This window comes from Sparus aurata, chromosome 14, assembly GCF_900880675.1.
Source record: "Sparus aurata chromosome 14, fSpaAur1.1, whole genome shotgun sequence".
Classification (NCBI taxonomy): domain Eukaryota; kingdom Metazoa; phylum Chordata; class Actinopteri; order Spariformes; family Sparidae; genus Sparus; species Sparus aurata.
Window position 1 is genome coordinate 7,267,029 of NC_044200.1, and position 27,182 is coordinate 7,294,210.

The window sequence follows — 27,182 nt, forward strand, 5'->3', positions numbered from 1 at the left end:
GGAATGGAGGGAGACTTTAAAAATGAGGACAAAATGCTCTTGTAGTGCTTCCAACGCTGGTGTTTCTAGATCTCGTAAATCACTTCAAAATGCTGAAAATCTATTCCAGCTGTAATACACGAGTATTTTCTTTTAATTAGGAGGCTGTTAACACGAAAGGAAATGAGACAGGGTTAAAAATGTATTCAGCTGCGTCCTGGCAGAGGCTTCCATACAATCAGGGAGCCCGAGCTGAGACAGCATGTGATAAAAGCATCAGCGTTAAGTCTTTGTGGCAGTGCTGCTGCCCATTAGCCGTTCCCTCAAAGATGCCCTTTGTCTCTGCCATTAGAAATCACAGGGAGAGTAGAGAGTGTTTATCTTAGACAATCAGAAACAGAGGCTGTGTGAAATTCTTAAAGGTTTCTAATTTGAATATGTAAGAAGCCTTTTTCACCGTCGGGATACTAAGCCAAAAGTTTAACCTCAATTTAGTGTATTTTGTGCACAAGTAGATTTTATGTTATTGGATATGAAAACATAACAATATAAATGTGGCAAAATATAATTTCTGAGCTAAAATAAACACTAGTCTTTACATATATCTGCATTAATTACACTTTGTCGATCATTTGTGCAGGCTGATGACACTTCGTCGAGATAGACCGCCCCAAACATGCAATTTATCTTCATTTTAAAATTGTAAACGTTCGACGGAGCCTCGTTCTGGTTTCCTGTTGTGCCCTGCTTCTTTATTTATACAAGAGGGATTTTCTCATTCATTTCCCCTCCTACCACATTCAAACTGGCGACCTTCCAGTTCCCGGGCCCATCCTCTCTGACCCTCCAGGCTACCGAGCTGCTGTCAAGAGAGCTGTGAGGAACGGCAACAACAACTGTTGCTATAGACGAACCCTCCTATCAGCTCAAAGACGCTTCAATAGGGAACTCTTCAAACATGTTTTTCTCCTCTTGACCTGGCTGACGGATCGCGCGATCGTACAGCATGTTTAAGCGTTGTGGAATATGAAGGGAGAGTAAGGTGGGAAGGGAACAGGGAGAGAGCTGTCCGCGGTGCTGAAATGAGAGCGCAGCACGTGGCCTGGTGTGTTACTATGGCTACAGCTGTCTGTATCCCTAAAATAACCATACACACACATAGTAACCTTATTGCAGAAAGGAAAAGAAGTGGCAATCTGTTGCAGTCAAATTGACGAAGATGGAGTAATGTCTGTTTTGTCACCGCTGACAGAGAAGGGCTCGGCGGAAAAATCAGCACGATACAGAGGCTGAGCCACAAGTCACCTGCTGCTGTTTTTGTCTCTCCAGCGCGCCGTGCAAAATGAAATCAAGACTTCTACAACATTCGCGATACTTCTCGTCTTGCGCTTTTTTGTCCCCTTGTATTTCATTGTGTTCTTCGAGTCTGATTGTTGAGGAGTTTGGCTCTACGTAGGCTCGTCCTTTGTATAGCGCTCTGAGACGCGGGGTTTGTGCGATTGACTGACACATGGTTTGAAACAAAGCCTCACTGGGCCGCTTTGCATATCCGCTGCTCCAGCGAGCGACGAGCAGCAGCTAAACACATCGATCCGCGAATCCCAGAAAATCGTGAGACCGCACCGCGATAAAAGAGGTCCATTAGGAAACTGCCACGTCAAATTTCCACAGTACTGAGGGAACGCGTGTGAGAAAGCGGATGAGTAATGCTTTCAACTCTCAAATGACAGATCTCAAGATGCTTCTGAGCAAGGCACTTTATCCCTCAACACTCTGTTGGGACTGTTTTTATTGTTGTGTACAATATTAGCCAACAGAATAAACTAGATAATGAATGAATGAAATTGAATAACACATTTGTGATATGTAGGTCACATATATCTTATTTCACTATGTATATATATGTACAACCAACAGTGTACATTCTTTTTTGTCAGACTTTGGAATTGGATTCCCTCCGAATATATCTGTAATGTTGACATTCTGTCTGTTAGCGGGTGTAGTTCTGTTTCTACAGCTGCCTATTCGGAGTCAATCAGTTCTTTCCCTATTATAGTATGGCAGCAACCTATTAGCTTAGCTTAGCTTAGCTTAACTTAGTTTAGCTCAAAGACTGGAAACAGGGGAACCCACAAAGCTCTCTAATAAACACAGTGTATTTCAGTTGATTCCTTATTACAAAAACCAAAACATAAAAATGACATGTTGTGTCTTTACGCAGGATCATAAAGGGGACTATTTTTTGGCCGGGGGCAGTGACTGCCATGCTGCCACTCTTCTTCTTCTTTTTTATTGTATTTATTTGTAGTTTTGCAGATTATACAATTAAGATATAAGATTTTACATAGCTAGTGAGCTTTAGGGGTGCTAGTTGGCAGATTTTGGTAACCTTAGCTTTTTATTCCTGTTTCCTGTCTTTTTGTTTGGCTAAGCTAAGCTAACCAGCTATTGACTGCAGTCTAAGCAGGGGACGGTGATGACTTCTCATCTAACTCCCAGCAAAAAAAACATAAAAAATAATTTCCCAAAATGTCAAGTTCTCTCTGAAGGTTTTTCTTAAAATAACCTTACCCTCTTGTCGCAGAAAGTGTTTTTGAGCTGACCGCCACAGACAGCAAATCTTTTCAACCGAATGTGTGAAAATGACTGTTATTGTCATGCTGTTATCTCAGTAATTTTATGGCGGAAGGATCGTGCCCTTCTATGTTCATGCTATTGCCGTTTTTAAGAAATGTGAAGCAAGCGTTGGTATGGGTGGTTGAATCTGCCTGGATAAATAAATAAGAATGCTGCACAGGACAAGATGTGAAATATACACCTGAATCAATACAGCTGAATCATCCAAGAAGCTCCACATTCACCCTGTTTCAGTTCTGTGTTGTGTCCCTGGTGGGAATTGCTTACCTAGAGTAAACTGGACCCACTGCCTGAAGAAGTACCTCTTCACCTCCTCCATGTTTTTGAGTTTTAGTGACTGACAGCGCAATAAATAATTCCTGGTGAACAAATTCCTGAAACCTTCAAAATGTTAGTTATTTCAGCATTCAGCCTTGTGCAGTCTTTAATGACTGAAAGCCCAATCAAGATGCTTGACTGTGAATTGTAAACATGTTCATTTCTCTTAATTTAAAAAAAATAAATGCCCTCTAGAAACATGGACCAACGGTGCGGGCTTCATCCGAGTGTCCACAGCACTCAGCGAGTCCTCCTCCATCCACAGCGACGCCTTGTTCCATCCGAACAAGGACGTGTCCGGGATGGGAGTGGAGCCCATGCCCTACACCATCTTGGAGGCCGAGCATTACAAAGAGGAGCCATGGGCCGAGGAATTACAGACGTTGTTACAGGTGATTAAATAAATGAAGAAAGGAACTTGTGCAACTGAGCTAATCATCTAATATTTCCTCTGTGGGTAATGTATTTCACAGCATTGCATCATTTTATGAGTTAGCGTAAAATAGAAAAAAATCTCATTAATCTTGTCCTCAGATATTACAATCAGTGATGATGATGAAGGCAGCTGTTCTCTTGAATCTGGCTCTCAAGGTGTGCAATCTTGTAGTTTTTCAAAATAAGAGTTGTGAAAGAGGTCTTTGGGGGAATTCATCCGACTCTGACCTGAATTTGGGTAAAAAGTGTGGGCACAGTGGTTCAAGGTTAATGTTAGTTTAGGGGGAAGACTCCAGCTGAGGATTTAAGGCTGATATTAGAAATAGGTTAATGGTAAAGCCTGGGGTGAATGGTGCCAACAGAATGCATGCTCTCTCTCTCTCTGAGTGTGTGTCATTGAGTGAGACGCGTTTGAGGTCTTCTGTGTAGGCCGTCTGAACGTTTTCTTCTTAAAAAATGCACAGAAACATAATCCTGCGACAAAATGCTTTAAATACATGTTATATATGTTTCTGTGATCATGGTGCAACACAGGTCTCTGTCCAAGTTACATCAGGGGGCTGTCAAAGCTCAGTCTCTCCACGCTGCAAAAAATATCCACCTTAACCTGTCTTTTAAGAAATGTTTGAGAAATAAATAAATCATCTTGAATGTATCAAGAAACAGAATAAATACTCACCAGAAAGGAAAACTGGTTCTATGTTTTTTTTTTGTTTTTTGCAAAATCAGCTTGTAAAAGGATTTTTTTTTTTTCAGGTGAAATTTAAGGCGTAACATTTTTCAGAGACTTCTGAAAGCATTTGAAACCCGACAGAAAATAAATTGAATTCTCACCAGTTTTGCAACAAAAGAAAAAAAATAGTTGTTTTTTGTCTTTATGTAAAACGACAGTGTGAGCGTCGGCATCAAGACTACTTAACATATTGCATCCGGACATTTTTTACAGTGTTGCACGCCGTGTGCCAAAAGCGCCGGCGGTGCGCAGGCAGCCTCCAGATCACACAGTTGGATAGATGGGTATCACCAGCATGTGATCGGGCTGCTGAGGCTGTGCTCGCTGCCTCTTCAATCCGACAGATCCGTCTTTAACAGAACAATGTGAAGGGGCGCCGACGAGCCGTCACTCCTCTTCGGTCTGTGGACTACCTGGAGTGACTTCGGGGTGTATTTTGGGGGATGATGGGGATGAAAGTGGTGACGGTGAATCGGGATCCCCATTTCTTCGAAAGCCGCCAACTTTCACTCTCTCTTCTCTTCCTCTTCTTCTTCTACTTCTTTGTGTGTCTATAAAGCGCACCAGCATGCAGATCTCCCCGGGTGAAGACAAGATCCCAGTAAGTACACCAGCATCCGTCCGCCGACACTCTTTTGCCCTTCTCGTCATTGCTTTGAGTTTAGTTGGCGACACCTGTGACCCGCTGAGAGTTTTGATAGCAGGCTGTAACCTGGCTGTAAACCACTGTGCAGGAGCTTATTCTGGAAATAAAGGAGATAATTCAACTCAGTATACCAGACAACATCAAATACAGTCTTTATTTATTTATTTATTATGTATTTACTTAACTAGAAATGTGCTATACAGGTTCTTTCAAGGATTTACAACCTTCTGGCAACCTTGTGGGAACATCCCCCAGAGGTTTTGTTAAGCATTTGGGAGCCCTCTTGGAACTCCAGCTAGTGTGAACCAAATGCATCTTCCTAGTGCATTATTCTTTATAATAAAGTGTCAGCAAACAGAAACCCTGAGGAAAAGTTCCAAGACTTTGAAGCAAGCAACTGTATGTTTTTGTATAGAGTGCACATATGGGTGACAACTTCCAAAATAATGGATATTGTTATTTTACTTGACATTAGACTTCTGCCAGCACAAATGTAGTTCACCTGATTACTTGTACTATGAAATAGCAGTAAATCTCCCGCAAAACACTCAAAGTCTGAACTAATAATGAGAATTTTTAATTTTTTTTCGGTCACATTGCTCAAATATTGTTGTTTTTAGCCACATGCTGCTGTTTTTCTTCCTCTATTTTTTTTTTTTAGCAACAAAACTCTTGAAACCCAACAAACACTGCCTTCTCATGAGCCCCAAACAGTGGACTGACACGTTAACGGCTAGCTGGAGAACACAGCGATGCGTTAGCAAGCTAAAGGGATAGACCATTGTAGAGACCAAAAACAGAGCTAAAAGAGAGTGAATATTAGCTTTACGCTTGCTAGGTTTACCAAAACATGAATCTTGCTAGATGCTAGTGTGTCTTTGTGACAGCTGGATATTAACTGTTAATGTCAAGTTGACCGTATCAACGTAAATGCTAATGATATTTTTAATGCTGTGATCTCAAGTCGTGTCAGTTATTGCAGGTTTAAAGCATTTCTTGATGATTGTAAAAGATATTTTTCAGAAAAAAAAGGCAAAAGTGAAACCATCTCATCTAGCTTTTCTTCAGTTTTTGTGAGACCAAACCAGTGGCAGAGCTACAGTGGCAGCAGTTTGGACACAAATCTTTGAAAAATTAGCCTATTTAGCTTTTTCAATTCTGAGGGAAACCTGATTGTACATGTATGCCATATTCCCATTTATTTATCATTATAAATCGTGACTTTGAAGCAATATAGCTAAGCTAACTAGCATAGGGTCCTAGCTAGCAACAGTGTTATTCCATTATTAGCTTGTTTTTTAGTTAAATATTGGACCTTTATGAGTTATCAGGCAGAAGACAACACAGCCATTTGTGTGGTTTTAAGCAGGAGGACATTCAGTGACAAACACACACAGACACACACTGGGCTGGTGTTATTGATAGTTAATGTATTAGTCTAATTCCAACAAATACATTTAGTATGAGCACAGCAGAGGATTTATTCGACGGTAGCACAGATGCACAGCACCACATAGTAGAAGTCTGTTCTGCTGGTAAGTAAGAAACCAGCTCTCTGGAAGTGAAATAAATATCCCATCCTGCCCTGTAGAGCCTATAGAGTGTTCCCTCTTGTGCCCTCCATGTTTAGTCTCCCTCTCTGCTTTCCCTGTCTAAATAAAGAATCAAACTGCCAAAGGTGAGCTGACTGCCCACTCTGCTGCTGAAGGTTCTCACTTCAGTGTTTTTGAGAACCTGCCAAAAGCCACTTCTGTTTGCGTGTGCTGACAGTGCAGTAGATGTTTAAGTTCATTCAAACAGTTATTACATAACTCACTGCTGCTTGAAGGTATGCTGGCTTTGAACAACTTGTACTTATTAAATTGATTGATTGTGATACCTTTTGACGATTGTTTTAAACAAATTGGAGTATGATGCAGATGGCTGTTTTCCTCTTTTTTTCAACACTTCCCATACTCACACAGCGGCCATTTTCCTCTGACATCATGCTCAGGGTGCAGGGCTCAAATGTCGCACCGCTGAAGTCCATGGTGCCAGACGTAAAAACGTAGTAAATCTGACAAATTGTTGTAATTTCACTGCTTCCTTATTGATTACCAACTGCGAAGACAATAGATGGGAGATCCAGAGGGATATCGGACCATATTTCTAGGTAAAACAACAGGTTTGATAACTCAGCTTCCATTAGACAACAACTAACGTCGACATTCAGCCCTATTCTAGCTAATGTTATTGTTTGATGTTTGATGATGTTGTTTGATGATTATTGTAGTGTTACACAATTTGATTAGGATAAGCATAAATCAATTCAGAGATATCAACACACATCTTGTGGAAATTTGCCTAAACCTGGAAGTGAAACACACGGAATGTAATCAAACGGTAATGTCAGTCAAGATGTGGTTAAATGCTAACAGTAGCTAATGGGCTATCAAGTAGGTTGTTTTACCTTGAAATATGGTTGAATGTGCCTCCAGATTTTCGCAATGCGTCATCTTTCCTTTCTTGCGAATCATTTTGTAAGACTCCCTATGTGTATACCACTTTCAACCTGGAACACAGCAGCGTTACACTATCCCAAAATTCAAGTTTCCCACCCTGAGTGGAGGAAAATGGCCATCATGTGAATGAGGTCTATGGTTGCACCAGGTCTACTACAGTATGCGTTGATATTTTACATTTCCTTTTGTTTTCTCTTGGCTCCCTACAGGTTGTGGGACCAACTGCGAGCCCTCAGAGCAGCGCTGAAGGCCTCTGTTTTTCTGATGGCCGACGGAAAGTTGACTACGTCCTGGTCTTCCATCAGCGACGGCACGGCTCCATACGATCTCCGGCCAGCACCTCAGTTTCACACGACAGGTTATCCATTGTTTCCAATGGCAACTTTCCCCCTTCGGTAGGCCCAGATGTGGAGGCTGAAAGGGGAGGCGGCGTACAAGGAGAAGCTGCGAATGCCGGCGAGGTGTTCATGGAGCTTGGATGTTCAGGAGGGAACGAGACGACAGAGCCCGCTGACCATGAGATGCGGCTAATCAGACAGGAATTTGAAGCCAACCTGCTGGAGGCCGGCCTGGAGATAGAGAGAAACAATGAGGTGAGTGTGCATGTGTGACCATAACACAGACTGTATACATTAGTGGTCGGAGCCTCTGGGTCTGAGAATTGAAGCCAATGCAGACAAAGAAAAAGCTGCATTCTTTCTATTGGCTAGCAGGGGGAGACTCTACTGGTTTCAGAATGACGTCTAATGGAATGTAAGCCAATGAGAAAAAAAACCCTATTTCCGGCTTGATTTATTACCTCAGTAAACATTTCCATAAGGAGTTTATGCTCTCAATTGATAGTTTCTAGTCTTCTTTAATACAGCGTCATGCTGCTCCTGATAAGAGTAAAGTAGATATGGACGTGTCTACTTTGTGATTGTCAAATAACTACCACCCTGTGCCCTAGGATTCTCTTCTTGTGTCCTCTCTTCTCCATGACACTTTACTGACGACTTAAACTGCTGCATAGCTTTTTAATTCTCATGTTTTAATATCTCATGGTAATAGAGTTAGGAAAGAAACAATTGTCTTTCAGACAGGTTTCAGAAAACACAAGCCAGTTATTTAAAAGTTTCCATATTATATAAAGGGAGATGTCCATGTTTTTTTTATTATAAAGCAGATCTAGTATTATATAAATACTACGAAAAAATCAAAACGCTCAATCCATGAGCATTTAGGACCTTTAATTGAAACTGCTATTTGTAACTGTTACGTCCATCATAAACACCCATAAACACATATTCCAGGAGAAGATCTTACAACGTTTGCTTTAATATTCACTGGGATGGTAAAGCTGTTGTTTGACATGATACGGTAGAAAGCAGGTTCCACCAGACACTGAGCAACATGAGCAATCATTTGATGTCCGGTTTGTTGCCATCTGTTGAATATAAGTCTATTATTTACTTTCCTTTTTAGCTCTGTTTTGGTCTCCATCAACTCCTGATGGAATTATTAAGATCTTTAGCTGCTAAATGCTCCACTATGTTCACCAGTTAGTCACTAACTTTATTTGCTAGCTGGGCTGGGCTGGTAGCATATAGTACATTTATCAGAGCTTTTTTGTTGAATACAGCCGTGTGTTGCAGCTGGAAACAAAATCGAGGAGAGCAGTGAGAGTTAAACAAAATAGTAAAATTACGGGCCTTGATAACCAAAACAAGAGTTCAAAGATGCTAAAATGCACCATAGCACTGAGGGTAGTTTGGATGATAATTCTCCATGAGTTACAACGTTTTTAGAAGTGATTTTTGCAGCTGTAAGTAGAGCATTAGTAGCTAATGGTCAAGAACACATAAAACCCGCTAGCATGTCCCTTTGCTGGTCCATTGGTAGAACAGTTTGATGTTTTGAAAAAAGTATTATCCTTTCATAAAATTAACAGTTATGGTTGATCAGGATTATAATTCCAGTCGCTAACCATCAGCCTGTGTGCTTGATTCACAAACTAAATGCTATAGTTTTACTGTGTTTACAGGATTTTTTTTTTGTCTAAACCTTGACAGAGGATCTGATGTAACCCTGTCTTGAGCTATTTAAGGTGAGCGCCTACATAAGAACCTGGCTCAGATGGCAGGAAAAAGAAGTGGGTGAGACTCGAGATGTAGTTAAAGATATCAGGTGGCTATTACACCAGCAAAAGCCTAATGTCTTAAGGAGGTTTTTTTTTTATAAAACTTTGAAATGTATATTTTATTTCACATTTAAAAGGTTATATACCATCTTCTTGTACCATAATCACCCTTGAACACTTGATCTGTGTATGTGTCAGTTTAGAGGAAACAAAGTACAGGCACAACAACAGCCAAAGGCTCAGTAAGATGTCCACCACCCATTTCTGGGTCATTTGTTAAACAGTGGACATAATGGAGAGCTCCATTTTACACCCAGTCGTCAAATCAGTCATCAAGTTGTCAAGTTGTGTATAAACAGCGCTAACAATGGGCGGTAATCTGCACCATGCTACATGACAACAGTTTATTCAAATGGCCCAAAAAAGATTTCCAACTCCTTTGAGCAGAGTTATCCCATTATACATGGTAGGCACCATACAGCAAGCTTAAGGAGATTTACCCCGTCTAGCAAAGTTTAAAGGAGAAGTTCACCTAAAAATTAGATCATTGTCTACTCACTCCATGCTGCCGGAAAGTCTGCTGTTTGGTAGTGCACTAAACATTTCTGTAACTTCACAGCAAAACGGTGTTGCAACATTCTCCTAAATAACTGATGTAGATGTGGACTTTACAACTTAACAACTGAAAGAAAGCATAAAATGGCTCTGCACAGCTATCCTGGTGTAATCCAAGTCTCCAGAAGCCCCACAATCACAGATTGATGTGAAAAGATTTGCACCCTAGACGTACATTTGAGCTTGTGCACCCACTTCAGACGATGCATGCTAACGCTTTTAGCTTAGATGTGTTTTAACTACTTCCTCTGTTTTAAGATAATTCTGCGATGCATTTTTTGCTCTGAAGCTCCAGAAATGTTGTGTGGACTATGAAGCTCACCCAACTGTCAAACGGCATGGGGGTGACTCGAAAGAAAATGACAGACTTTTTTATTTTTGGCCTAACTTTTTCCTTTAAGCTAACGAAAAGACAGAAAAGCACATGACAGGATACAAAAAATAAATAAAACACCAAACCTTTTTCCCCAAAAAGCCAGCCAAGCCACGGAAAAATTCATCAAAAAACCACTGTAATAAAATCCTTGACAGAAAATCCTTCTGAAGTTCTCTGTCAGAACAGCTCGTATCCAGGGCAACACACAAATGCATAACTCGGTGCAAGCTGCACCAAACCTGCAAACCTGAGCAATGGAATAAAAAAAAAATCAAGTCTGGTGAGTCATTCAGCCTCGTTCTTTCTCCCAGAAACACTTGCTGGAAGACATAAACCGACGATATATACTGCCAAATAGTGTGGATGTTTATTGATCCTATGGCAACTGTAAAGACAGACAACTGTTCTACGTGGTCAATATATTTTAAACATGACCAGAACCGGATTGGACCAAATTCACACTCATATTGTTGATGGCCTCTTTTATAGACGACCTAAACCCCTAAATGACAGTTGATCAAATATAACTCACATTTACCTGTTTTGTAGCCATGATTCAGTTTTCACACCTCGTCTTGTCCATGCTGCTTCTGTTATTTTGAGCCTACTGCTTGTATGACTGGGACTTTATTTTGGAGCCTGAATCTGCACGAGGGCCTCACGGTTCCATGTGTGCTGGCAGACTTTAATTCTACTCCCTGCAGCCAACACAGCTGCTGGGCTGACCCCTTTGTATCGATTTACTAATTCAGCCCGAAACGGGTAATTTTGTTTTGACATGTACAAATCGTTTCGCCCAGATTGTTTGTCACGTAGCAACCAATGCTCGCGCACAAGAGTGTGTAGTTTATTTTGGCTTTTGTTGTGCCTGTGTGTGTGTGTGTGTGTGCGCGCGTGCGTGTGTAATAGTCACTTGGCAGAACACACGGTCTGTGTGCTCTGTGTACTTGTAGTGCGGCTGCAGGCTCGCTGCCACACAGTTGTACAAATGCAGTTATTGTTAAAGTTCCGCTGTTTGCAAATTGTATGCTGCTGCTCCTTGGCTGCGACACTGAGCCGAATCATTTGGGGACTATAAAATGTCACATGGGAAGCTTCAAGGAACTGCCTCGCAGTTTTGTGAATTGTTACATCACTACAGCACAATGTGGTCACCAGTTGGCTCTTACTCTGTGTTGTTCAGGGAAGACTTATCTGGGCTTTAAATGCAGGATAAAAGGATTTTATCTTTGTGTGTGTGTATTTGTGTATGTGATATGTATTTAGCTAAATACATGTGACTGTGTGGACATGTGTGTGTGCTGGACGGCAGCCAGTTGGCAGCGTGTGAGGTCTGCAGGCTAGTATTAATCAGATTGTTGACAGTGTGGCCATGGAGCCTAAGCCAGGATGAGATTAGCTGACTGACTGATAGCTCCTTATCGCATCTCATTGATAGAGAGGGGGAGATCGAATCTGCTGCCGAGAGCAGCCGCTATGAAGAGGAGGACTCGTGCTCCAATATCCCTCATTTGAATGTAGTGACGGGTGCTCGTACAAAAAATGACTGACAAACATAATTACACTCCATCCATTAGGGTGTAGCTGGATGTGGTTGTAGGAGGTGCTGACAAAGAGAGGAAACATTATGGGATAATGACTGAAGGTTTGCCGCTCACCTAATCACTCGTATAGATACAGTCAGAGAGGTGGAAATCCTTTGTGCATTTATACTTGCTAATCTGTGTGCACGTATTAAGATAATCCAGCAAATCAGATTTTTTTTTTACTTTGACGCATTAGAATTAGTGAAGCACATGCTGTCACAGCAATAATGAACATGTCTGCACCGGAATGATGCAACCAGATAATCTAATTTGAAATAAGTGATCTTACATCACAGTGACAGAGTATTATCTGCTGACCTGTTGGTTTATAAGGACTTGAAATGTGTGCCAAAGGGTCTTTAACACAGATAATAGTAGTTATTGAGGGATTTATGGTTAATCCGAGGGGCTGATATTCAATAATAAAAAGTTCAAATCTGCTATTTAGCACATCCACATATTAGGAATATATGGCTTTGTTTCTTACAGCTGGTTGAAAATGTGGCACTGAATGAATGAATTAATCACTGAATGAGCCACCTGTTCAACTAAGCAACACTTAATGTTTCACAAAGCACACTGAAAAATGGAAATGGACGTGATGGAGTCTCTGTGGCCAAGCCAGTAAGCTTGGTTAGCTAGATGGAAATAAGGTGCTGTAATACTGTTTTGTATTGCCCAAACACCATGTCTTGAGTTTTCATGGCTAACGACTAACTACACTAGTTAGCTTGTTTAGTTGTGAAAGTAGCACTGTTGAATTCATACTCATAACAGTTAAGATGCAACATATTGCCAGCTCACTGCTGCTCACTATATTCTGCAGCTACTGTTAGCTGGTTAGCTCAGTTAGCTGTGCAGCTAGTCAAACTACTGGGGAAGTGTTGGTGTTTCCACTATAAGCACAAAGAGGTTTTCAGGGCCAGGGTTAGCTGGTTTGCAAATACCTCTGCAAACACAATGCAGACTTCTTTGACATAATGACAAAGATTCTGTTAATGATATTAGTTAACTTTTGAATGTTCTAAAGTACAATTCTAATATGTTTCACCTTTAATGGTGACAGGTGTCATGTCAGTGTTATGTACACCCCTTCAAATACAGTGGAACCCAAAGTTTCACTTAGATGAAAAACAAACCCAGAGTATTTTTTTCTTTTCTGAACATTTCTTGCATTGTACCAAACTTCACTCTCCTGCCTGCTAGGAACCTGTCTGACTTCACATTAATTGGATGGTAGAAAAAAGGAGAATGGCTTGAATGTCAAACATGTTGACTGTGTCTGAGGATTATTGAGCTGACCTTCGATCTCCGAGGGACATCCTCTTACAGAACACTTTTAATTAAATCAGAGCAAGATGTTAATTTAAGAAGTGGAGCTGGGACTTCAGTGGAGAGTTCAGTCTGTGGGGGCTTGGGAACAGAGAGAGCAGGATTATCTGTTTGGCAAGACGTCTCTATGGTACGGACCGATTCTGCCCAAACAAAGGTAGCAGGACAGCAAACTCCTTTCTCTTGGAGGAGAAAGTCATGTCAGGCAATTACTGCAACAGTTGCGAGAACAGCCTGCGTGTAGGGTGGAAGTGTTACGACTACAGGGCCCTCCAAACTTAGGTTTTCCAGAGGCACACTTCAAACCGAGGGTTATGAGAACTCAGTTGTGTCAATGTATCATGGTCCTTTTCTTTATAACAAGCACAAAACAAACTTTGTCTATGTCTTGGTAGCTAATGAGCTAGCAAGCAAATGTTACATTGTTATTGCTGATTTGTACATGACAGTCCCACATTTTGACATATTTTAATGTTGCATCCCCCCTTTGATGCCATATTATCACTGAAGTGTGTGTAAATATATACATATCTATATCTATCTATCTATCTATCTATCTATCTATCTATCTATCTATCTATCTATCTATCTATCTATCTATCTATCTATCTATCTGTCTGTCTGTCTGTCTGTCTGTGTGTATATGAGTGTGTGTTCAGCTTATCTTGAGAACTGCTCATCAAATCTACTTAACACCTGGCAGGTGTGTTGCTGAGTTGCCAATGAAGTGCAGTGTCAAATTTGGTGCCATTTGGACAAGTGCATTATTAATACATTTTGAATAAACAGCAAACACACACTCTGTGCAGAAGCATTGGTGTAAAGGGTAAGGGCAAAAAAAGGGGATTGAGCCATAGATCCACATCCCACAACGCTGTAATCTGTAATGTTGTTTTAGTATCATAAAACTTTCAGGTGCATGCAAGATAATACAAAATAAGTATTTCTGATTCTGATTCTGATTCTGAAGGCAAACTTTATTGTAAATTCTGAATACAGCCCAGTCAGACATCCATTTACTGCCAATGTTCTTTCCCACTACTGTGACCTCTGAGTTACTGCCCGCCCCATAGACTTTACATTGTGATAATGTCACAAAAAAAGCACATAAAACTCATAGTACAAAGATTCAACAATTTGCCTGTTGTGTCCAAAGCTTTACAATTTCTTTTTTTATAGTGGTGGATCTATGAGGGAAATTTTATTGGCCATTGCAATAGCTTAAGTACCACTCAGTCAAACTAGGAGCAAGGGAGCAAGTGGCTTGAGTCTGGGAGAGCGGCAGATACTCGATAGAAAAAGTTGTGAGTCTGTAATAAGGCTAACACATACAAACAGGCTAACTCATTTTCCAATTCACCTTACCCACATGCTTTGTACTCTTCGTTTCACCTATTCACGACCAGTCATTCGCCAAAAACAGAGTAATTGAAAGGCACCTGACATAAAAGGTTTTGAGGCTGCCTTTTATAAAAGGTGATCTGTGCACAGCAATTGGGAGCATGAAAAGTCACAGATGAAATGTAACAATAACTGTTACTGTGGCAACTCTCTATATATATTTGTGAAAAAAAACATTAAAAAACTACATTTTGTTTCTCTGTGCTCGAAAAAAGGAGTTGTATCATCTTTTTTCTTTCAGTGTGACTGTGTTCTGCCGCTGGTGTTACAGCTCCGCAGCAGAATGTAGCTGCTTTAAATGGACAAAAAAATGAATGCTGCGCATAATGAGTTAATGCATAATTAAAATAAGGTGTCCGACCAATATTAGAACAGGGTCCTTGGCCCTAGACAATTTCATGATCGAGCTCCTATTGCGTGTGGAAACAAGCAGCAGCAGGTTTTGGTGAATTTACAGCGAGCCAACACAAATGATCAGATGTGCGATTCAACAGGTTGCCACGGTTGTATCCAGGTTGATCCCTGCATCCGCCCACCTGCAGGTCTGGAGGAGATCCTGTAATGTCACCCCCTCCCTCTCTCCCCGCTGCCTTTTACCTCAGCTCAAAGACTCCTGCTAATAACCACCTTTCACGCTGTGTTTTCTCTTTGTGTCTTTTAATTTGTCCTTCTCCCGGTGATACGTTTAGTCTCCCTCTCACTCGTCCTGTCTCTGTCTTTATCTCTCACCCATTCTCACCCTCCGTGCCCCTCTTGACTCAGTTTCTCTCGCTGCTCACCACTTCGCTCTCAACCCAGCAATCCTATCACCCAACCGATCACCCTCTCATACTCGATGCCCCCCCCCCCCCCCCATCTAAAGACGCCCCCGGCTGCGTCCTAGTTACCCCCCCTACAGAGATAAAGAGCTAATTGGAAATCCCGCTACTAATTAACCTTCTCCAGGCTGAAAGGTATTTATATCCTCTGCTTTTTGATGGAGCGATAGAGGGAGAGGGGGAGGGAGGGGGAGAGGAAGGGAGGAAGAGGTGGAGGGAAAAGGGGGCGAGAAAGCCTGAGAAATGAATGCGAGCGGGTGGGTGGAATATAATGGATGACGGTGGAAGTTGGGTGCAAGTAAGTGAGGGAGGAGGGCGAGGTGTGGGTGACAAGGCAGAAAAATGAGGTGGCTGCAGCGGTTTCACAAAACATCAGTGAACCATTGCTTATTTATGAGTTTTGTGTCTAACAACACTGAAAAGGTGGTATGGGAGGGCAATGGGTCAATAGAGAAACTTCCAACATGTTTGAGGTCTTCAAGGAGAGAGAGAGGGAAAGTCAGGCAACCGGGCTTATGGGAAATGTTGCCATGGTTCTGTGTCTTGCGGTGTCTTGTATATGATTTCCATGCCCTCTCGTGTCCTTACAGTGTCTCCTGTGCGCTTCCCTCTGTGCATGTTTGCCTCCCTCTACTCTCTCCTCACCTGTCCCTCGTCTCATCATTAACTCGGATTCAGCGTAACTCGGATTCAGCGTAACTCAGATTCCTGGTAGATCACTTCGGGGAATGTTTCAGGGAGAATAATCATACGCAAATCATAACCAAGATAACTAACATGCGTAAATGCGCAATTGGTCCCAGGATTCATGTTATGCTGTTGTGATCATGTCAGGAAATGAATTATAACGAGACATATTGTAGTTACAACTGTTAAACTGCATCTCACACAAATCTGACCACATTTCCCAGAAGCCCCATTGCCGGACTTGAACCAATCACAAACGGAGGCATCACAAAACTGTAAAATTGCCATACATTTTCTGTCCAGCGATTTTCTGCTAACATGGGAGCGCTGTCCGTTGTTTGAAAGGTGTCTCGCAACCTACGACCACACACCCGCTATGTTCTACTTGTAACCATTTCACTGGGTGGGGTTACTCTTTCATTGAACACATAAATTGATATTTATTTTTACCTCCCGGAAAGTATCTGATATGTCAAATTTGGCATTTTGTGCGATTTGGCACCCCCCGCAGCTTCAGAGTGCAACATCGCTCGTGAATACAAATCCATATAGAATCAGAAAATTGTGTACAAACCAAACTCATTACGTCATAACAGAGTTATGTGTTGAAGTAAACTTGTACGTAACACTGTGATCCCACCTTCTCACTGAAGTTACATAGCGCAGAAACAAGTGATAGGGGGGCGGTGTGGCTGAGACAGAGACACCATTTACCAAGACACTGGACCATCAACATGATTTCGAAGCTGTTATGTTAAGAGGAAAAGTTACATAATGTTGTTTCGATGAACACGCAGCAAACTTTTAGATAAGAAAAAAAAGAAAAGAAACATCCTCAAAAATAACATGAGGTTGGCGTTCTTTGATTGCCGTTTCTCGGAGGAACAATCAAGCCAACAAGAGCTTTGTAGGCAGGTTTGCGATTGAGGATGTATTTGTTTCTGTAAAGCAAGAAAAATTGCCACATAAATAGCATCAAGTGTGGATGGTATGACCCCAGAAAGACAAGAACAATATCTCTATTTACGGTCTACAGAAACTCCCAATATTTCTCTGATCGTCATGGCGAACAATAAGTTAACTCTTCCTAGCAGCCATCTTACATGCTGACTTTAAACCACGTCCTGGGGAAGTATATGTCACTCTGGCTTATTCTGCCTTAACACTGATTGGTTAAGGCACAAATAACACCCCCTGTCAAACGGATGAACAGCTACATAGACACAGCATCACACTGGATAAAGTAAGGAAGCAAAAAAAAGCATGCGCCATTGATTTTGTTGAGTTGATTTTGAAGTTGTTTTCCACCCTACACCTTTTAGTGCAAGTTAAAACATTCAATTAAACCTACAAGTTACCTATACCTAACAGTTATCTCACAAATAAACATACTTAGGTTTGTAATAAAAGATTTTTAATCAAAGCGTGTTAAAGGTTTACTTGATTTCCACTCCGCTGTATGCCTTTGTGTGTCAAAGAACAGTGTGGATGTGACTGAGGCAGAGGATAATGAAACATTAGAGGAGCAGTCAGTGAGACAGTGTCTAGCGGGTAGCAGAACGTACAGTAATATGTGAGGAGGGGTGGTGGCGGTGAGGGGGAGTGAAAGATCTCAGGAGAGTAGGAGTCGAGAGAGGAGAAAAGGATCGTCTCCGGTTTCCATTTTGGCCGTGCCACCTTTCTCTTGTCACTCCCCCCTTCTCACAGAAGCTGATGTGGGGGTCTGAGGAGGGTAAGGTTACCTGGCTGTAGTCCCCTGCTGGCTCTGCTCTCTTTCATTTCTGGTTATACTCTCACTCATGCTGCAGACCAGGAGCGTCATTACAGAAAAAAAAAATCCTAACCACTTGTGCTATCTTAGACCTCTTAGAAACAAACTAAAACTGTAAACTCGATTCTTAAATAACCGCTTGGTCCAGTCATGCCTGTTGTTTGTGTTAAAAATGTACACAAGACTGCCTGTATCCATGACTACGGCGGTGTCACCCACTTGTCACGTGGCTAGCTGGCATGCTATAACGGACATGAAAAGACAAGCGTTCAATTTTAGCTACGATGTGTCAGAGGCATTCATCGTCAGGTCCAGGGGAATTTAAAGCTAACACGCTCATGTGAGTGTTAGCTTCTCTTGCAGGCTAAGATGCGTTATTCCGGATCCCACTGCTTTTCTTGCAAGACTTGCCTTACTCTGCCTCGGATTGGTTGCCTTTGCTGGTTGCATTGGTTAGGATAAGGCATCAATATGAGTCAACAGCCTAAATGCGTTGATGCATAGATGCTGTATAATGTTAAGTTGTATCTGTTGTTTTTCTTGCGGTTGTGATACAGAGGTTTATGAGCTGTGATTTCCCCGGTCAACACACCAACCTTTTTCGGCCTGCATACGTTACGCTGTTGTTCTTCTCAGGGTCACCCCATCCTCTGCATCCATTCTTTTCACTGCTAGAGTGTCTTTTGGCTAGGCAGACCCAACGGGTGGATGTCCACAGAGCTGCCCGTGTACGGTCTGTCTAGCCCAGAGATACAGCAGATGCGACAACAAACAACCAATGTGTTTACTGGGGAAACTACGACTTACAATCCGCTGCATCATCTCCCCTGTTGGCTATCTGCTTTAAAAAACCCACCCTGAAAAAAAAAAAAAAACACAACCCATTAACTCCAGACAGCAACTGAGCATACAGTGAGGAAACAGCACGGCAGCTTGTTAATTTGTGTTGCTTGTTTCATTTTTGGTCTGATTGGACAGTAATTTCATTGTGGCACACTAACCTCTCTCCAATCCTTTGGTTGGTCGACTACCAAGGCACCCCGGGGTGTACCTCCCTCCCTCCCTCCCTCTTGTTGTCTAGGGACTACCATTGCCACTGAAATTTTATGTCAGATGTTTTAATTTTTGTAATTTATTTTACGGACGAACAGTGCCTATCAGTTAAACTCGTAGTTGGAGTAGCTTCTCCTGTCAAAAATGCGCGATGGATGCATTTACTACGGAGTACTAGCACCACAAAGCCATCAAGGCTTTCATCATATGGAGGGAAGCGTGGTCTCATTGTGGAAAAACAGTGCAGGGTGGGTGTCGCAAGAAAAGCCGTGAAATCCATAATAACGTGGCCAAGATCGATGTTAGCTTTTCGAACAGACTATCATCATTGTTGGCTTATTCAACAGGCTAAGATTGGTGTTAGCTTCTCCAACAGTTGTGACTTGAATGCTTTTCAGTCATAATATCAGTGATCATGTCGTTCCCCGTCTTCATCGTCAATGCCATACGGACCCAAGAACAGTGATGCTCCTGCTTCCGGCAGTTATTGATTATTGATTTAGGACAGGGTCCATGTTTTTAGGAATTAGGATTCCTAACTTAGGACAGTTCTTTATTAGCTAAATTCAAATCTCAAAATAAGATTGCATTTAAGAAGCATGTTACTTATAATACCAAAAGCCTAAATTGTCATACATAACTCCGCTGAGAAACAACTTTAGTCAAAGGACAACTCTTTAATGAGGCCCTGGATCTTAATGGAGGAATTTAGAGGAACAGTTTTTCTTACTGCGCAGAGTGGACATGTGTTTTTTTGTTGTTGTTTTTTTTGTTAAATTGTTGCTTTTTAGTCAACTACAGAAGGCCAGAAATTAGTTTGTCAATGCACTGATATTCAGAATTCAGTCACGTACATTTTGATGCCATTAAGAGCTGCGAATTATCACATTTTGCTAATGCACCTTAATACTAAATAATAATTACCGTGTGGGCATGATTCATTAGCAGAACAAGCTGGGTGAGTCAGGATTTTTATTTTACATGCAGTAAGTACCTTATTTCGGTTTGGTGGAAACGATTTTAGGAGGAAAAAATGCATCAAATGTGTCAGGAACAGGCTGCTACAACAAAGCAGTGAAGAAAAACAGCTCCGGGCTTTGCTTTGGGAACACAGGCTACATCCATCTTTTATAAACACCAGTGATGCTGCCGGCCAAACTGGTTAGCCAAAGTGTTTCAGTGGGTCAGGCTCATGGTCGGGATTGGTCGCGTGTGGTTCAGATGTAAAGTACAATTTGGATTTTTGTGCAGAATGTTGAGCCGCAGCCAATTTTGAGGTCTGAAGGTAAAGGCAGCTGAGAGAGAAGCAATTGACTGCAGAGAAGTGCAGCACATACTGAGGTCTCTCCTGCTAAAGTCTGTCGGCTATATTGGATTGCAAAGCAGGACTGACAGATGGTCTGGTAAGCAGGTAGTTTCAGCCAAGCAATCTGGCGATGTATTTCCCAAAAAGTGAAAGTTTAGGCTTTGAAAATATTCTTTTAAGTCGAAAACTTTGGCTCAGACACTTGTGGACAGGGAATAGGGACACATTGGGAACCAAACCCACAATCCTATCGTTGTTAAAGCTAGTATTTATGCTTGACACAGGGAAGACCCATTTGCAGCTCTCAAGCTAACTTACACCCAGCAAATCTGACCACGTCACTGGGTAGACATGTTTTCTTATGTTCCTGAAGGTTCCCGACCACATTCAGTTGCATAAACTTTGTGTCATATATTTACATGAAGTTTTGCTTGTCTTTCAGTTAAAGACCCACGGCCCCTGCTTCACTCGTCTCCATGCGCCCTGGCCAGTTCTGTGTCGAGAGGCTGAGTTCCTAAAGATTAAAGTCCCCACCAAGACGGTAAGATATCACTTGTTTTGGTTCTCTGTCCATGTGCAGCGCCTGTTTGTGTCTGTAAAGTTGTTATTTATGTGGTCCAAGATAGACAGCAAGGTTACAGTAAACTTTGAGTGGAAAAATGGTTCACACAGAGACAAATACAACAAAGTAGAGACAAATAGACTCCTGTATGTGGATCAGATAATCATGCTTATACTGACGGTTATAGTAACAGTGCATTAGGGTTTTATTCTACAAGGCCACTCTGTAATAATGTTCGCAAAAAGTGTGTTCTTCAGAACTGTAAGGCTGAGTGTCCGACATGCTTAACTATTTGACTAATTCTGTATTCTGTGTTTCATCAGAGTTATGAACTTAAAGAGGAAAGTGGTTTCGGGTCCAGTATGAGCACCGTGTGGAGGAAGATGAACCAGCCTTTCCAGCCCAAAGTCCCACATCAGGACCATGAACGCACCAAGTTTCTCTCACACTGCTTCTCTAGAGACAAAATCCACTTGTAAGACAAGTACACACACACACACACACACACACACTAGTTATAAACCGGAGAGCTGTGTTTTTTTCACAGATAAACAGCCCAGCTGAATTAACTTTAAAGGCCTCTTACAATTTGTATCAATTTACATGTATTACTCACTTCTTTATTGGCCTTGTGTGAGCTGATTGCAACATGACCTGAAAAATTAGATCTTCCCTTATTCTCTCGGTTGCCTGTACAAGCCTGTGGATGATTTGAAGCTGTTCAATGCTGCTGGACTGGGGATTTCTTTGTCAAGGACTTGGGTCGGATTTTCCGTGACAGTGCGAAGAATGTGACTTTATGCAGGTTCTCAAATGCCTCATCTCAGTGCCTGTGTTCGCTCTGCTAACAGAGAGCAACAGCGGCTAGCTTTAGTTCAGAAATGGAGTCTACTAACATAAACTGGCTTCCAGCAAAACACAGAAGTTCCACAGCTCCCCCTAAAACAGTTAAACACACTGCTCATTTGAATGCCCCAATCGATTACTTGGACTGGTACCAGTAGATAAGGTGGCTAATGTTAGCTAACGTTAGCAAGCATGAGATAGATATTGTTCTGTAACTGACACTATTGTGTCATTTTACTGACTTTATCACTCATTATGACACTACATGCTAATGATGCACTACTTGTTAGCATTTCACTTTATCCATGTTGTTGTAAGGTCAAGCACCTGCTCTTTAGTCACAAAGGCTCACTTCAGAGGAATACAGGTTTTGGGGAATTTGCCCTCTTGGTCAACCTTCATGTACTAAGTGATAAGAACAATGAAATGTCCCTGGTTGACTGATGACATTACTCTAGTCTGTGCTAAATTGCTGACCATAACATAAGTGGCTATTCCAACATTGTGGATGAAATGATTGATAGTAGCCAACCAATATTATTTGAGAAAATAAGATAGATAAACTCTTAGTCTTCGGATCCAGTGATCTACTGGACAAACATTGTACATTTTTGTGATCTGATCAATCAAGAGGTTGACTTTACCACTAGGATTCTAATTAAGCTAATAACCGTTCTGTTTCTTTCAGGTACAACATCACATCTAAAGACACTTTCTTTGACAACGCAACAAGGGGCAGGATAGTAAGTGTCATTCACATTATTATCTGTTTCTCCTTCATTCAGCATGTTTGTCCAGGATTAGCTTGTATCTCTGGTTTAATATTTCTTCATCTCTCTCAGGTATATGAGATCCTGAGACGGACGGTGTGTGTACGAACCTGTCAAACCATAGGTGAGGTGTAAAAACAGTCCACGGGTGAAAACAGGATGTGTGCGAACACATGCAGTCTTTTTTAGCCCTAAACATTCTTCACGCTCACATGTACACTTTGACACCTGGTCAGTGATTAGATTAATGATATCAGGCGGACCCATTGTAGATCTAATATGCTTGCTGCAGGCATAAGCATCTGACAAACGTTAATGATTTTTCCATTATGTTGGTCCTAGTCAAAAATGGTGCACAAAAAAAATCGATGGCTTTACCCTCCTCTGTTGGCAAGCAGCAAGAATTGCAGGAACACAATCTGAAATCCTTATCTACTTACTCTTCCCTTTCCCTTGAAGTATGATGGCCTGTAATTGCTTATGAACTGTCTAATTTTGTCATAATTCCCAAAAGAGCACAGAGGTCTGAAAAGAATCTACAGTACCGTGGTCGTGAGTCACAAAACTGAGAAAAAAACAGTTAAGCAGCTGCTTGTTGTGGCTCAATAAAAAGGTTTTTATGAGCCTTTGTAGTGGACAAGTTGTGTCATTCATACTGAGGTGCTGTCCTCCATCAGTTCAAAAGGTGTTAAAAATGCCAGGAAAGCTAAAATCCCAGCAACGAGTTGGTTAACAGTTGAGTCACCAAGAATGAACAGCATCTCTGTGAACCACCTGCAGACACATTTCCACATATTTCCTCCTGTGGGACAGCAAAAATCATACATATGGTCCCTTCAAGGGTCAGATTAAGAAAGAAAAGCAGGCGCAGCGGAATGCTTGCGTAACATCTTTGGCTGTGACACTGCAGGGTAAGGTGGCTGTCAGCTGCATTACAAGGTTGTGCTGAAACTCTCAAATCCAACTGGACCGTTTGATAGACTGCAGGTAAGGTGGGAGGTGATATTGATATGCCCGCTGGGAGTTCAATGGGGAGGTGAAGTGGAGTGCAGTCGACACAAAGAAGGAGTGCAATGATCGGATAATTGCATGAGACAGACACCTTTTTAACCCTAATTTGTTTGGGAATTGTTTGGGCTTTTTAGCAACACCTTGCACGTCACAAGACGTTGCCTCAGCTGCATACGCCCAATGGAGTGACAAGGCTTTGATCAGACTGCAAGTGAATCAGATTTGTCTGTCAGATCTCAACCTCAAGACAGACTGTCTGCACTGTTATTTGCAAGTCATGAGTTCCGATTTGCATGGGTTGCTGTGGCGATGAGGTAGACATGAATGACTAAGTATGCTGTTGACGAGGCTGTCCAACGCGGAAGCACAACAAATGGAGATCCATAGTCTGCCCTCCGCACAAGCCCACTGTCAAGTCGCTGTGTAGCAGCATTGACTCTGCCCACCTCCACAAGTTTGAACTTGATGTTATCATTATGTGTCATTTTGCAAACGGCACAGAAAACATTTTGAAATCTAATTGTAGTGGCCAGCATCCAGGCTGAGAGACATCTGCAGAAATACACTTCCCATTCAAACCACCTTCAACAACCTGACGCGCTGGATGGGTTGTAGCCCGGCACCACTAGAAACTCTTTGGTAAAGGGCAAGAGCCCCCCAAATGATACTTGACCAGTGATTGGATACACCATCAGACCAACAGTAGGAGAGCGCTACCACCAGTGGAGCCTGTTGGTGAATCAAACTCTTAACAAAATCAGTCGAGAAAGCCTCCTTCGTTGAAATATGCTATCCAAATGCTTCCTGGGGAGGTCTCTGGGGAAATGATCATGGGCGATAATTATGGTGCTTGACAGAAGTAGCGAAAGTAACAAATTATGAAAATAACTGATGCACAATGCTAATCCTAGATTTTCCTGATTGAATTATATGCCATACCAATCGCTCTAAGAAAGAGGATTAGCATCCTGTCACCATGGAAAATCCTGTTTCTTGTTCAACAGTCCACAAGTTTTTCAAAGGATGTTGATTGGTTCAACCACTGTTTTATTCCGGCCACAAGAGCATAGCGTGAGACCTGGCAAGATGGATTTGGGAGATCATGATCACGTGATTTTGTGCCTCCAGCTGCCCTGCAAGGTGACCTTTAAATCTTTGTCTTGGATCCAATTTGCATGTGTTATTTTGATGCCCAAACTTAAATCAATCTGGATACAACCATAACACTGGATACAACCTGTCTATGGCATAAAACGGATTTGGGCTAGTAGACTGAACAAGAGCCTGAGCTTACCCTATCAGCAGTTTCAGTTGTTCATGACTTTTGTAAGAAAAATTCCATATAGTCTATCGCGATGGACAACAACAGCTTACAAAAATATACAATACATATGTTACATGATATGATTTTGTCGATAAGAGACAAATGCATCAATGGAGCATGCTTGTTCATTTTGGTTAAAATGGGTCTTGCCTTAATGGTAACATAGCTGTAGATTTTAATGACATGCAGATAACAGCTGCCTATGCATTCATGAGACCCATCAGTCCCATATAGAAACGGGCTGACACCGGTTTCACATGCAGCGTTCCACCATATGTCTGCTTGGCTCCCCTATCACAGCAGAAGGTCTCAGCCAGCGGGTACTGATGGAGCTGCAGGGCAAGAAGGGGAGTGAAAATAGAGTTGCATCCCTTTAACCTCTATATTCTCTTTCCTCCTCATTATTGGTCGATGAATTTTGTCACACATGCAGAACCCACTCCATGCGTTTCTGCTGACCTCCTACATCTCCTCTACAAGTGGGTCATAACTTCCTGGGTCAGGCTGAGATTGAAGCAGGGGCCTCTGGGAGTTGTGGTTGTTTCTAGCCGGTTCAGTGAACATTTGTGCGTTTGTATGTGTGTGTGTGTGTGTGTGTTTGAGCGTTGGTCGTGGGATTCATTAATAGCACAGCTAATCACTGTGTAGTTCCTGATCCCCTTTGAGGCAACAATAATTAATTGATTAATTACTTTGATGATAGAGCCAGTTGCGTGTGCCAGGTCATCTGGTGTGTCGGCCCTGACATCCACAGGTCAGGTCAGCGCTTCCCACAAGAAATTTTTCCGAAGACTAGAAAGCTTACCAACGTAACCCAATCCAAGTCTGCTTGACACTGAAAAACTGAATTAAATGGGTGCGGGCCTTCACTGCACACAGTAGCCACAGCTAATGTGCAAAGGCTATTTTTTAATACGCTGGGAATACAGGAAAAAATAGCATCTGCTTCAAGCCCTCAAGTTTGGCATCATGGCCAATGCCATCTTAGTTTTTTGAAGCTACAAATGACCTTACAACGGCTACCACTTTATTTCACGCCACATCTTAGCGCCATTTGGTGTAACCTCACTCCTTAACGCCGCTAACTGAACTATTATTTCACTGGCTTCTTAGATTTCTGGTTTAAAACTCAATGTGCAGCACAAGCCTCAAAGTCTCAAGATAAATAAAGATTCATGTGATTTACATAAAAGGTATATTAAGGATTGAGCGATGACATCCAAATACTCCTTTGGGGTTGTCTAATATCTCCCTCCCTCCCTCTCTCTCTCTTTTCCAGGCATCAGCACATTGATAGCTAATGGCGTGTATGACTCTGCCTTCCCTCTCCACGATGTAAGTGTTCCCACTAGACGCCCATTGGTTTCAATTTGTTTCACTACGATATTCAATTTGCAGAGAGTGGGAATCACAGCCGATGCTCTGCTGGATCTAGTTCTATCATATTTTTGCACTGCATGTGCTAGTGGGTAGTGTGGCATTTGTTCTTGTACAGAAGCTGTGTGACCAGAAATAAGAATGGAATTTAGAATGGATTGAACAGCTGACATAAATTCTCAGTAGCTGATCTGCGAGGGAGTGTTCTCAGAACAATCCCAGCTCTCAACTCCATTGACATGAATTGATAAGATATCATTGAATATAGGAGAGAATATCGAGTGACATACACCTTTACATTTACATTTAGGGCATTTAGCAGACGCCTTTGTCCACAACAACTTGCAGTAATTCATGCGCTGATGGCAGTGGTTGCCATACAATATGTCGACCAGCACATCAGGAGCAGTTTGGGGTTCAGTATCTTGCCCAAGGACACTTAGAAATGCAGACAAGGGAAATTGAACAAATGACCTTCCGGTAACAAGAAGCTGGCTCTACCCCTGAGCCACAGCTGCCCAGAACCAGGACTTGACTAACGTGTTCCCTGTGCAACACACTGTTGGGTTTTCTGATGGTTTGAAATGTCTGATGGTTTGAAAATCAAACGGTTTTAAGTCTCCGCAGGTTGGATTAACAATAGTATAAACTTTAGCCAATTTCGAAAAAAACTAGAAATGTAACAGAAAAAGTTGTGTGCATGAAAATGTGCCGCCTACTTGAGAGTTTTTAATGTTGAGTGATCTTTCTTTGACATTTTCGTTTATATTATGAACAATTTTATAATGTCCCTCTGCTGTATGCTTTCTCCTGTGATTCCATGTTGATGTGTTGAAGCCTAATGAACAAAAAACACTGCACATTTTGAAATATGGTGGCTCACATAAAATGCTCTCATCCACTTGACCAATCAGAAATGTTCAGCGCTGCAAGCCCCACCCCAAATTTCTTTTACTCTTGGAAAGTACTCCCCCCCACA

At 41.9% G+C, this 27,182-nt stretch overlaps 1 protein-coding gene across 2 annotated transcripts in view; it reads left to right on the forward strand.

Moving 5' to 3' along the window:
• Positions 1–4,314: 4,314 nt before the first annotated feature.
• The window catches only part of ano2b (anoctamin 2b), a 74,810-nt gene continuing 51,942 nt past the window's right edge, over positions 4,315–27,182 (forward strand). The window contains exons 1-7 of one of the 2 annotated variants that reach the window (XM_030440144.1): positions 4,315–4,703; positions 7,459–7,842; positions 20,756–20,854; positions 21,199–21,350; positions 22,410–22,464; positions 22,564–22,615; positions 26,106–26,161. In XM_030440144.1, the coding sequence (XP_030296004.1) occupies positions 4,671–4,703; positions 7,459–7,842; positions 20,756–20,854; positions 21,199–21,350; positions 22,410–22,464; positions 22,564–22,615; positions 26,106–26,161 (831 nt within the window). In that variant the 5' untranslated portion in view covers positions 4,315–4,670. The remainder of the gene's footprint in view (positions 4,704–7,458; positions 7,843–20,755; positions 20,855–21,198; positions 21,351–22,409; positions 22,465–22,563; positions 22,616–26,105; positions 26,162–27,182) is intronic. The other variant, XM_030440143.1, reaches the window with a different exon arrangement.